Source organism: Dipteris shenzhenensis, chromosome 15 (assembly GCF_047967505.1).
Source record: "Dipteris shenzhenensis isolate YYH24624 ecotype China chromosome 15, Dip_SZ_1.0, whole genome shotgun sequence".
Taxonomy (NCBI): Eukaryota; Viridiplantae; Streptophyta; class Polypodiopsida; order Gleicheniales; family Dipteridaceae; genus Dipteris; species Dipteris shenzhenensis.
Window position 1 is genome coordinate 26,759,692 of NC_141610.1, and position 13,396 is coordinate 26,773,087.

At 44.2% G+C, this 13,396-nt stretch overlaps 1 protein-coding gene across 1 annotated transcript in view; it reads left to right on the forward strand.

The window, feature by feature from the left end:
• The first annotated feature begins 9,064 nt into the window (after positions 1 to 9,064).
• The window catches only part of ABC1 (ABC transporter 1), a 111,974-nt gene continuing 107,642 nt past the window's right edge, over positions 9,065 to 13,396 (forward strand). Inside the window, exon 1 of the mRNA XM_087385992.1 lies at positions 9,065 to 9,607. Coding sequence (XP_087242118.1) covers positions 9,096 to 9,607 — 512 coding nt within the window. The 5' untranslated portion in view covers positions 9,065 to 9,095. The remainder of the gene's footprint in view (positions 9,608 to 13,396) is intronic.

The following is a 13,396-nucleotide window of genomic DNA, read 5'->3' on the forward strand; positions in this document are numbered from 1 at the left end:
AGAGTATGCCAAACAAGTGAAAATGCACTTATTGTTTGGAAAAAATTCCACAAAGGAAGAATCCAAAATTGTCCCTCTACAAGCTTGAAATATGATTTGTCACTCATGTATGAAAGGACTTAAATAAATTTCTATGTACTGATTGATGGATATGCCCTTCTCTTCAAAGACACTTCTAATGAATCTCATGGATCTAACAAGTTTATGTTCTAGGAGGGCAATAGCGAGTTCATGGGAAGGCACAATACCTCATGACAGGCACAATGTTTTTGTGCCACTTGAAAATCAACCTATTAATCTTGCTACAACAAATTTGCCCAAAGATATTGACAGTGAATGAGAAATAATCCATATTAAGTAAAACAAACATTAGCCTTGAGGGATGAATTTCGAGGCAATATCATTCCTAATGTATGGAAACTTCAAGAAGTTTTTCTTCTAATACAACTTCAACATTGGATGAGATGGAAAGCCAAATTTCAAAATTTTAGAACTATCGAGAGTCAAGCTATGTAACATTGGTCAATGATTATTAATGAAGATGTGGACACACACGTCTAGGTCCTAAGGACGATAGGAAAGGAAGGGTGCATTAGAGTCTGGCATGTTCATGAAGCATTGTTTATGAGACAATCCTTAAAGACAAGGCTTGGTATTGAACCATTAGAAAATCCAAGAGAGGTACCACAAAACAAAATTCATACTTTCAAAACATAGTTTGAAAAACCAAGTATGGAGAATTACTTTAAAAAAGTGGAATATGTAGATATTTCCAATAATTTACTCCATAAAATATGTATGCACCAAGTACATCACTGCATAAGCATTCTAAATTATTGTTTCAGGAAATAAAAACAAGTGAAATATCATAGAGGAAAGTTACAGGAAGAACCAATTACTCATTCTCATTCTTAGCAAGCATAAATCCTCTCATCAAGCCAAACATATTGGTGAGATATTGTTCTTGATACATGAGGTACTGCATGTTTTCTTCCAGCAACTATATGAATGGAGATGTGAGTTGTGATACTTTGTCCTCTATGTTATCTTTCAGGATGACTTCAATTCTTGCACCCTCAATGGTAGTGATCACACCTCTGATTTTTGGGATCTTTTGAAGAGCTGTATGTTTGTCACAATTCATAACAAACACCTTATCCAACTGCCTATCGATCTTGCTTTCCTTGCAGGCTACACATACGGACTCATAAAGCATAGAATTAACCCCAAAAATTAGTTAAAACGCCAATTACCCGCACAAGAATCAACTCAAGTTTACAATTCAAAGTGCATGGTAAATTTGATTTGAGGTAAGAGAAGTAGAATTTGTAAGGGTAGAGACCTAGTTCCCATAGACAATTTGTTGTGAGTGTGTTAAAAACACTTTTGAGAGCCTGGCTGAGAGACCTGGGTCCTTAATTGGTGCTAATAAAGACCCTCAAATTGAATTTGAGGCCCGATTAATTAATTCATTCATGTTAGGCGCAAGGGAGTACAAAATTAACATAAGGCATGAGGGGGGTGCTATTAATTAAATTAACCTAAGGCACGATGTGAGAATTGATAGTTTGATTATAAGGCACCGCATGTCAATACTGCAAAGTGTCCATAGTTTTCCAAATCCTTCTATCACCGCCTTTAGTGAATATAGGAGGGGAGCGGGGGAGGGAGAGAGGGAGAGGGAGAGGGAGAGTGGGAGCGAGCATAGGAAGTTAGAGGCTAGAGGGGAAGTGAGTGGGAGCACAGTGATAAACGAGGGGGAGGTGGGAGCAAGTGGAGGGAGGGAGAGGCTGGAAGGGGGGGGTGGAGTGGAGGGAGGGAGAGGTTGGAGGGGGAGGGGATGGAGGGACAAAGTGGGGCTGAGAGTCAGAGGTGTCGAGATGGAGGGGGAAGTGGAGAAGTGTAGATGTAAGTTTAATTCAAGCCTATGTTAAATGTGAATTATTAAGGTTAAATTAAAGGCTTAAGCTTATGTTGGTTGGTTGAGGGAAGACAAGGATTAATTAATTAATTGTTAAGAGTGTGGAAGCATCCAACATGTTGAGGGAAATAGGCTGAGTGTTATGCTTCACACCAATATTCCATAATATAAATTGGCATTCTCCCCATGTCCTAAATTTTTTGGCCATCTTAAGATAGATCTTCTATTGCTCTAAAAGGTAAGCTGAAGAGGAATTCCATCCATTGACAACATATCAATAGGAGATATTTCAAAACAGTAATTCTAACTTTTAGAAAATGAAAAGTAAGGAAGATTGATGTACGGTGATAAGTCATCAACCAAGGCACCATCCCCAATTATGAGGTCATCCCTATGCTTGAAAGAGGTGCCTAATTTGATAATGGTGACTCCCAATGTTGCTAAGGGCAGTTGATTACCCTCACCCTTATTGATGAGGGCCTTGCAAGTCCCCTTATTCTTCGAAATGCCATTTTTAGAGAGGAAGTATGGCTCCACAAGGAAAGAGGGAATCCGTTGAAGTCAGGTTGCAGGGTCAAAAGTTAAGGTAGTCGGTTGTGCCCCTATAATTTCTCACGGTTTTGACACAAATGAATAGATTAACTATCCAAATGCAATGTCTCACATTCAATGTTTTTACGAACTCTACATAGAAAACTTTACCTATATGTAGAGTAATGCACCCAATACCTTTATTATCAACCAAATCTACCTTAAGAGACTTTGGGTAAGTGACATTCTGTATCATATAAGTACCATGTTGAGGACTCTACCCTCCAAGACCACATTTTTGATAGAAAGGTCAATGTCCTAAACACATAAAGGATTACTCCTCAACGGAGTGGTAGGTGGTGTTATGTACATCATGAAGAATGTTTCTTATATGCATGCGCAACGTGGCATAGGTGTATTTGACTTCACCATTTTAGCAAGCAGTGCTGGAAGGCAGCCCTTCAGAACTCTTTGCATGAGGCATTTACCCGCCAAGTCTCTCACTTGGGTTATGGGAAGAAGGTACATCTTGATTCAATCCAGTCTGGGCCCACTATTGTTGCCTCCTTCATGCATTACAACCACCTCTTCCTTTTTTGCAAATTGTCAGTGTCTTGCATCTCATGAGCCTAAACAACCCGCTGGTTGAGTACCACAGCGAGTCATGTGGAGGCGTATGAGTCAACTGGGATCCAGCACGCCCATACTGCTACAGCTGTGATGGTGTCTAGAACATCTCCCAAATTCCCTCTCTCAAAGGATGTGTTGTTCTATGCGACAACTCCTATATCACTATCCAACTTTGCGGCCCCCACATTGATGAGGTCCTTACTCTTCACTGTTTATTCTTGGGGTTCCACAGCTGGAGGGTGGTTGCGACATGCTCAATGCTTCTCGAGAAGAGACCCACAGGCGAATTCACAAGCAATAGCTCAGGCTTTGTGACATCTTTCATGGAGATAGCGAAGTTTCGACTTCACTTGCATACTTATCTACTTTGTAAGATACATGACTGAATGTACATATTTTATCACTTTTGTCCATGTCTTTGAACTCCAAGTCGCAATGTGCAGTCTGCAGCAACTTCCTTGCCTAATGCATACTTTCAATGTTTTTGTTGTAAATATTTCCAACTATGAAAATCCATTGTGAATATTTCCATTGTAAGTATTTCCAAGTGTAAGAAACCACACGCAAACCGTATGTGATATGTCTCCTGCCTCCTTTTCACATGCTTGTATCCTTTTGTGATTAAAGTATTGCCCTCTCCGTGCATGGTCTTTCACAACCTTATTTTCATATGGGATGGAGCTAGTGCAAGCACTCTATTTTCTAACAAAATAACCTCGGGATGTTCGAGTTTTTCCAATGCTTTCCACAAACAAATTCGAACACGACAACTTTTGGATCAAGCTTCGTGAAATCTTCCGTGGAGATTGATTGCCTTAGTTTGCGTTTGGGTTGCCCTCTAATCTCCCTCATTACAGGGACTCTGCATTTCAACAACTTGGTTTAGACAATTTCAAGCTTTGTCGATGGACTCCACAATGAAATTGGACTCTTTAACCTTAAACTGAATTAAGAAGCACCCAGACAACATTGATCTTCTCTCCTATTTGGTAGCTCTATATCTTGCATGGATGTATAAAATGGTGTTCAAACGCCTACAGTTAGATGCTGTAAACTTTATGTGCAAGGACAAAATGGCAACCACAACAACAAAAGAGAGGCACACACTTGAGGGGAGCCATGACATGCCCTGTGCTGATACACTTGAAGACCTGCAATGCCGAGGAGGCTGTCCTATGTTCACCGCGCGCTGCCTCGCAATGCTACACCATGCCCTGCACGATTCATTCTTGATTTTGTTGTATGATGGCATGTCTCTCGTACGCATGCTAGCCTTGGAAGGTGCAAAGGGCAAGTAGAGCAACATCGTGCTGATCGACCAATCCAATAATCCTGGCACAATTGTGCCTCTTTTCCCCTCCAAAAAAAGGACTTTCAACATTTGGACGAAAGACGAAGAGTTGTGCTTGGTATGGCTAATGCAAGAAAATGAGGATGTGTCAGCAAAAGCCACATCAACTTTGTGGACCACCACCCAAAAAATTCCCATACTATCATGGCCATCTGCAATAAGATTTACAAATTGAGAACCACATTTTTCAATGCGTCCACCGCAAGGCCATCTATTCCTACTTACGGAGCTACCCAAGAGGAATTCCTTTGTCCAAACAATGATGACTGTGCAAACACGCTCATGGATCACAACACGCTAGGCAAATACTTGAAGAGAAAAAGGAGCAGTGATAAAGCTAAACGAACATACCTTGTGAAAATCAATGACACCCATAGCTTCGCCCATGGCTCATGCGGATGCCTCACTTTCAAGTCACGATTAAGAACGGTCAACATCAAGCACCTATTGCAACAAGAAGATGAGGACATGCCTTTTTGGCAGTACAAGAAACACAAAGCTTGTGTTTTGTATGCTATGGCCACACTCGTGCAAACAGTAAATCGAGATTCTACAAAAAAACAATGAGAATGTCTGCAATCCAGGAAAGCACAGCTGCTCTTAATAAGATTGAGGAACGTCTTTTTTAGATACGAATTCCTTTTGCACAGATCAAGGAGCTTTCTTATGAAGAGTAGCTTGGACTGTATGGCAGCATTGTCAATGTCTTCACTGATATTGATAGGGCTCAACAAGTTCTGTCATGTTTGATGAGTGATAGTGCCACAGTCGCAGTTGCTATCAAGCACCGCTTGTGCTATGACCATAATTACATCATTGGTTGGTGCGCCCTACTTTGACAATGTGTGCACTATAGGAACTGCTCGACACCTCACTTTATCTGGCCAACAACGCAAAGGTGAACTAGATGTGGCTGCAGCACATCCAATGCCTCTAGTGTGATGAGGAAGCTCACCCATCGCTCAACCTGGTTAACACGTCCCCACTGGGGGCTGGCAAAGAAATAGACACCTTGGTCCATGGCATTTACACATGCCAACAAGTTATTGACTTTGAGGGTGGCCGAATTGTCGTCACGCCATCAGAAGGTTTTAGCCCTTTGAGCCTTTTCAAAGATGAGCAATGTGAGGAGCTAACTTTCCTGACTTTGTTTTATGGACAAGCACGGGCATACAATATACCAGAACGAACAAGCTACCAAGACATTGTCAAGTGGGAGTTGCGCAATGAGGACCAAAGATTTGCATTGTCAATCGTGAACTTGTTCTTCAAAACAATGAAGGTGCTGGTGCGGCAAGTCTTGTCATCCACCTGGGTGTGCATGAGAAAAGGACAACTGTAGGGGAGAGTTTTGGACACAAGGACGACAGTTTTAGACACAAACATTGAGATGATGCTGCAGTCACGAATTGGGTTCTGTGACTTTGTTTGCCTACGAACATCAGCCGATTACAAGCATTTCACTTGAAGGGAAATGTTTTTGCAATGGTCAGGCAACTTGGGTCTCCAACATTCTTCATCACCTTGTTTGCAGCCAAGAAACGGTGGGAGCCACTGTTGTGATGCCTTCATAGGTTGAAAAAAACAAGTTTCGCCCCAGGCACAAACAACAAAGACGACAACAATGCAAAGCTTCCCAGGTCTGACCGGCTGCACATTATTATGTACACAAATTCAAGGCTTTGAAGACATTCGTTGTGATGGGATGCAAGCATATCGGTCCCAATACTAGACTTCTTTTTTGTGATGGAATATCAAAACAGGGGTAGCAAGCATGATCATGGTTTAATAAGGATTGACGAGATGCCCATTTGCAACAATTGCAATGACATCAAAACTTAAAAAGAGTTCAAAACTTTCCTCCACTTTCACAAATAATCAAGTTTGCAACCATTAGATTCGTCATCATTGTGGTTTGGAAGGCTTATAAGGTATTTCTCATCCTCCTCTTCCTCATTGGTTTTATAACATTCTACCTTTCAATCCTCCTCATTTGTTTGGATTGCAATATCTTCTTCAATCATGGGAGGAACCTATTTGCATGGGGTGCTAAGAACCTCATGGAAAGTGGACATAAGAGTTCACACTTAGCAGCTTTATTCATTCACCATTTCCATCTACTTGTGTTTTTGGCTAGCACTTGTACATTAGTATCTGTAAATAAGCCCTCCTTGCATCGGTACTACCACCCCTGAAGTGCCTTCTAACATCTTTATCGATTGGATATATTGGTGGATTTCTAGCAATAAGTGGTTTTGCTAGCTCCAAAAGTGCATCCAAGGCTTTTCGATGGTGGGGGCCTTTGAGTTTAGTTCTCTTAGCACAAGCATGAAAGATACATTATCCTTATGGCATCCTCAAAAGATTTCCATAATATTGGTGATAATATCTTCTGTTTCATATCACTACATTCATCTCTAACCATTTTATTCATCAAGTTAGACACCCATCTTTGAAAAATGTCACAATCAAAAAGTCTAATATCTAGTATTGATTCATTGACTTGTACATCACATTAGATAGCTCGAAACTGGACAATGACCAAAGAGATTTGCAGACCCATCGGCATAGACAAATATGCAAAAAAAAAAACACAAAGATTGCAGATTTGGCTTTCCAAAACCACCCATGTGCCTAACACAAGTCTTGAGGCCTTTACCAGGCAACATGGCCTGGAGCATACATAGGCGTAACTTCTCAAAGATCACACTAGCTTTGCAGGACAAAACAAATTGTGTGCTGACATATGATGCATTCCTTCAAATGATTTCAATGTTTGAAGTGGAATACGAACTCGTGATACGAAGTAGTGTGTCCAAGACTAAAGTTTTTTTGCACCGAGACCCGAAGGATGCTTTCACAAACAATTTCACCCCAACTTTGTCTAGGATTTGGGGAGCAAACATAGATATCCAGTTCATTTTGAACCCACATGGAGCGGCTTCTTACTGCACGTTATACATCACAAAAATAGACAAAGAGACGAACAATGCTATGAACACAGCAATAGCAAAAGGTATGCAAGAGCATGCAGCTGCAAACGAATGTGTCCGCAAGGTCGGCAGTGCAATTTTGAATATGCAGCATATCAGTGCGCAGCAAGCAGTCTACCTATGCCTTTCTCTCCCACTCACTAGCGCGACACGAGAGTTTATGTACTTAAACACAAGTTCGTTCGAAGAGAGGATGCTCCTACTAAAACAAAGGGCGCAACTAGAGCTTTTGCAACCAGATAGCATTGACATATTCTTCGATGACATCATCAAAAAATATGCAAAAGATGGGATGCTCTACAGGATGTCTCGTTCACTTCATTTGCAAGCAATTACATTGTCACAAAAGGCAATGCAAAAAAAAGAAAGAGGGAGAGAGTAATACGGTTCAATAACTATAACACGCTAAAAGAGCTTGAGAACCATTACAGAGAGATGTGCATGTTGTACTTACCATTCCAATAGCATGAGCACACATTGGGCCATGAGTTCGAAACTTGGAAAGACATGTACACTTACCATCATCATGCAATTGATTTGCAATGAGAACACTTTCACAAAAACAATACGGTAGTGGCAGCAGCAAGTAACAATGGTAGCAACTCCATCGCTTCTGATGGCGATTAGTAGGCAAGCACAGGTTTCCATCGACAAGTACGACTTCAGGATTGAGATGGACTTCGACAACAAAGAAAAAGAAATCAATATGCTTCCACAATACAAAAACACGCACTTCACAAATGACAAATACTACCATACACTAAGGAAAATGAACCCAGGGCAACGAATCATCTTTGACGACATTATGCTCAGGAAAAGGACGGAGCCAGAGAACCAGATATGCATGTTCATAACAGGCAATGCAAGAGCTAGTAAAACATTTACTACCACGGTTGCTGAGGCCTTGCGCAAGCATAACTCCCACAACTGCACAACAGATGTCGGCCTGCTAAGGACATTGTTGTTGGCGTACATCGGAAGGCAGCATGCACGATCAATAGGAGCACAATACATTCAACCCTTCACTTGCCTTTGTTGACGTCTGCATACATTGGACTGTCAGCAGAAAAGCTGCAAGTGCTATTGACACAGTATAGTGCTGTCGAAGCTATTTTGATAGGCGAAATTTCATTGGTTGGTATTAGTACATTTCTTGCGGCCGACATGAGAATGAGAGAGATAAAACATAACCGTGACACGCCGTTCCGTGGCGTAGACATCCTGCTTTGTGGAGATCTTTGCCAAGCAAGCCCAGTCAAGGACTCATGGATATTCACTGAACAAACGACAACCACATCGGCACGAACTACATCTACTGGTCCGACCATTCACTACTGTATACAACAATATAGAATGCGAAAACAAGGCACCAGCAGCAAATACAAAGCTAGCCGTGCCCACGATGGCGGAGACGTGTCACCCTACCAACCCCTAACAAAGCGAGGCAGGCCCATTGAAGAAACTTCAACTTGTTACACTACGAACATCAATCAATCCATAAGACCCTTGGAGGGGAAAAAAGGGAGAAAAAAAAGGGCAAAAAGGTGGCCATGAAAGTGTTAGTGAAAGGAAAGGTTGACACGTGAAGTAATGTGTGTTCTTCTTCTTCTTCGTCATTCTTCATATTCCTTCTTCTTCTTCTCTTCTTCTTCTTCTTCTTGTTGGTGAAATGGCTTGGGATTCCCGTTTGCAGGATCTTGCTCGCACCATCGCAGGTATCGCCCTCGTCGCTCGCGAAGCTGCCCTCGCCAATTCTGCCCTCTCCCGCCTCCGATCCGGTGACCTCCCTGGCTTCGCCTCCTCCTCCGCCTCCCGCGTCCTTTCCGCCGCTGCAGACCTCTCTGGCCTCACCCGTGGCCGCCCCCACCCCCTCCCTCCCCACTCCCATCCCCCTGCACAGCATCACCCCTCCCAACCTCCGCATTCCTCAGCTCCCACTCCGCCTGCCACCGCCTCCCACGCATTTGCAACCCATCGCATTCCTCCTGCCTCTTCAACTCAAGATGATGCGCCGAATGAAACCAGCGTTGCAGCCGTTGACGCCTCGTGTGACCGCACGACTTCTTTTGCGCAAACTGAACAGATGAATGGTGCAAATGAGTTGCCTTTGCCTCGAGCGACCGCGAAGCGCAAACCTCGAGAGAGACGAGTCCCTTCGACTCCTTTGGGAAGAGCGTTCGGGTGTGAAATATTTCTCCTCTCCCTTTTTTGGTGTACGATCGAGAGCAAGGATGCCTTAAAGGCTAAGAAGTTTTACACGCTTGGCGCTTATGTTGTCGAAGGAGAGTCATTGCACTTAAAAATATCCATGAAATGTCTAAACAAACTTTCCCCAACCGCCAGCCTCCATCAAGATCAATTTTGCTATGTCTTTCACTTAATGAACTCCTCCCAATCATATCTGGCTACATCTAGCTTTGCGTCTTAGTGCATTGTGCTACAAAGTGATGGCTTCTCTTATCAAGTGCATGGAATTGAGGATGCAGTCGCTTAATCTTGGTTTGGTAGTCGCTTAATCTTGGTTTGGTTAGATTTGGCAAATCGTGGAAGCTACCAAGGGTGTCCTATTCCACTCCCTAACCCCTTGTCGCTCCTCACAAATTGGAGGAAGGGAAGAATTGATGAACGGGCCTCTCTTTCATACGCCATTGTGGGCATGTGCCATGAATGCATTCTATGTAATGTCGGCAGAAACTCACTATGAACCCAATGTTGGGCATTGATGGGGATGCCATACTAGCTAGTGCATAAGAAGTGCTCCTCTGTCTCCACTACTTGCAGTGTGCATAACCTGCAAATCCGTTGCTCTCTAGGTGTGCCTGCAGCCCTCCTTGCATCGATCCTCAAATGGTGAGACGAGACTCGCATCTGTTTTATGGCAATCCTAACTCGCCTATCCTCCAGATACTAGGGCTTGATGATCAGTCCATCACTTGATATCCTTAGGAAGTGGTCTCGGTAAAACTGGATCTTGGTAGGAAACCCCGGTCCCCTCCCCAAGTCCGTGATGTTTATAGCTGAAGTAGATCCAACCATATAATGCTGTTGATCTCATCTCGTGGGATGTGGAGGGATGGGGAGTCCATACTATACTGAAAGGGGGGGAGATGGCTCATATGAATGCCCTGAGACCGAAACCATTTGGAGATATGTGCATATCAAGCTGTGTTGATCCCACTCTCAGCTAACTTTCTAGATGACTCTAGTGCTAGCCTTGGTAATCTCCATCGGGGTAAGGCCGACACCTTGTGTAGATATGTCACTGCTTGAAAGATGGCATCAATCTGCAATGGTGTCATAGTGAACTCAGCCTGTATGATCTAGTGAGGAACCGACGGCTTACTCCTCATCATCCTCTTGATCATCTTGGACCCCATGACAACCTGTAGTCTCTCAAATCTCCACCACTCAGCTGCCGGTAAGTCACATCCCCAAAAGGGTGCTGCGTACATGGTTGTCGGTCTCACTAGTGTATCAAAAAGCCACCCTTTGTTGGGGGATCTTAGAAGTGTGCTTGGAAACATTGTCTCTCCAGCCTAGCTAAGGCTCCTGTGAGCTGTGCCCTAGCTGCATCTGTTATCGTGAAGATAGGCCTTGCGAAAACTGCTCCAAGATATGTATATGTCTATACTATCTCCCCTCGATACGTGAAGCTGTGTTGCCGAAGTGCCATTCATGTTCCTCTTTCCTCTGATAGATATGTAGGGCCTCAAGTGTGGCCTGAAAAGGACTGCCACTCCTCCTGATCCTCGTATGCTGCTGTCTCTCCTCGTCTCTTCCTGTGGGCTGATTCCCACATGTACCCTGCCACAACATGTAGTCCCTTCTCTGGGCTCTCATGGGTCTCTGTGTAAAAGATCACACCTCTGTTAGTGTATGGTTTCAAAGAAACCCCTGGGATCAGACCAGAGGGTTCCATTGCAATTCCACACAGTCATTTGTATTCTACTTTGTGCACTTGTACTCAAGGCCCCAACATTGAGAAAGAAAGATGCATTAACTTCTGCAGGAGACCTGATGGGCCTATGAGACAAAGTACAAAAACAAAAGGTAACTCGTACAAGCCGCTATGGGCTGCAACAAAGGGCTCACTAAGGCCCTTGCTGAAAGCTAAAGTGCTAAAACTAGTAAGCAAAATAGCAGAAGAGTATCAGGTGCTCAGAGCTAACACTCCTAGTACACGCCCAAGCTCCATATATCCAGGTACCCTGGTGGCTCTTTGATGGGATGTGAGTGGCTCTCATATTTGCATCTGTCGAGCTGTCTCTCGACGCAATGGAGGGCATGGTCTCCTCGATCTCTGTATCCGATGGGCTACGTCAAGGGTGACGCCTCGTCTTTGGTGGTCTCCTTTAAGGAGGGCTGAAATAGACTGGATCTCGATCGTGCATGCTCTGGTCACTCTCCGTGTAGCATGTGGAGTGTGTGCCTCTCGTCAGGCAGCATCGTGGCGGGGACTCATTGCTAATCCATGATGCTCTCATTTCATCAAGCTCCTCTCCCTTAGCCTCCCCTGTAGCTGACTTAGATGCATAGAAATCTGTAACACGTGTCTGTGCTTTGTCGATCTTGGGGACCTGTGGCATCGTCCCCTACTTCTCTGTCGTCGCATCTCAATCAGATAGAGCCGAACACAAACCTGGTCGAGAAAATGGATCAATTGTGTAAGTGGACCAAAGCCATGGCCCTCTTGAAAGAGGCAGTGATATCGCCCTTGGATCTCATAGTAGACTAGGCAGACACATAGAAAGTGCTCCTCTATCTCGACCTCCCCCATTTGGCATAGTTTGTAGATCCTCTGTTCTTTGGGTATGCGTGCAGCTCTCCCTGCCTCAATCCTTAGCTGATGTGACGAGACTCGCAACTGCCTGATGGGGATCCTTAGTGCATGTGAGACTCTTTAGTCCTCGAGGTACTGAGGTCTGATGACGAGACTCTGCTCCGAGACCCCTAGAAAGTTGTCATGGTAGAACAGGATCTTGGTGGGAAACTCCTCTCCCCCCCAATCCCTAGACGTATGGAGCTGGAGGAGGTCCAACCGTATGATACGGTTGATCTCACCTCGTGGGATAATCTCGGGTGGTGCATCCATGCTGTACCAAAAGGGGGGAACTCTGTCCATCTAAATGCCGTGACTACCAAACCATGTGGACCGCTCTCTGCTAGTTGCCTAGAAGACTCCAATGCTAGCCTCGGTAATCTCCACTGGGGTAAGGCCCATATTTTGTGGAGGAATGTCACTGTCTGAAAGATGGCATCGACCTGGAGAGGGGTCATGGCGAACGCTGCTTGTATAATTTGATGGGGGACCGAGGGCTTACTTCGAATCATCCTGGATCCCATAGTCACCTATAGCCTCTCAAATCTCTTCCATTCCGTCGCTGAAATGTCACTCCCCCAGAATGGTGCTTCACACATGGCAGTTGGTCTCACCAGGGTGTCAAAAAGCCAACCCTTCGTCAGAGGGTCTTGGAAGTGTGCTTGGAAGCACTGCCTCTCTAGTTGGGCCAGGGCACCCCGTCCTCGTGTGAGTCGTGTTGTACCTGTATGATCATTGTGAAACTTGGTCTCGTGAACACTACCCCCAAATATGTGTAAGACTACACTATCTCCACTGGCTCATCTCGGTACATGAAGCTATGGCGACGGGACACTGCTCGTGAGGTGTTGAAGATCATAACCTTGGTTTTGCCAAGGTTAACTACCAAGTCTTTCTCTCTATTGAACATTTCTAGAGCTTCTAGATGTTTCTGCAATCCCTTTGTTGAGGATGATATGAGGACTTGCCATTTGTGTACAGTAGTATTTGCATCACCAGGTGAGCTAGAAGGAAACCCTCTCCGCCTAGGCAATCTACAAAGGATGTAATCTCATTGATATAGAGCCCGAAGAGAGTTTGTGAGAGGGGGCAACCTTACTTCACTTCGATAGTGCTTTCAACCCAATCTGATAGACCTCCTGGGGCACGTA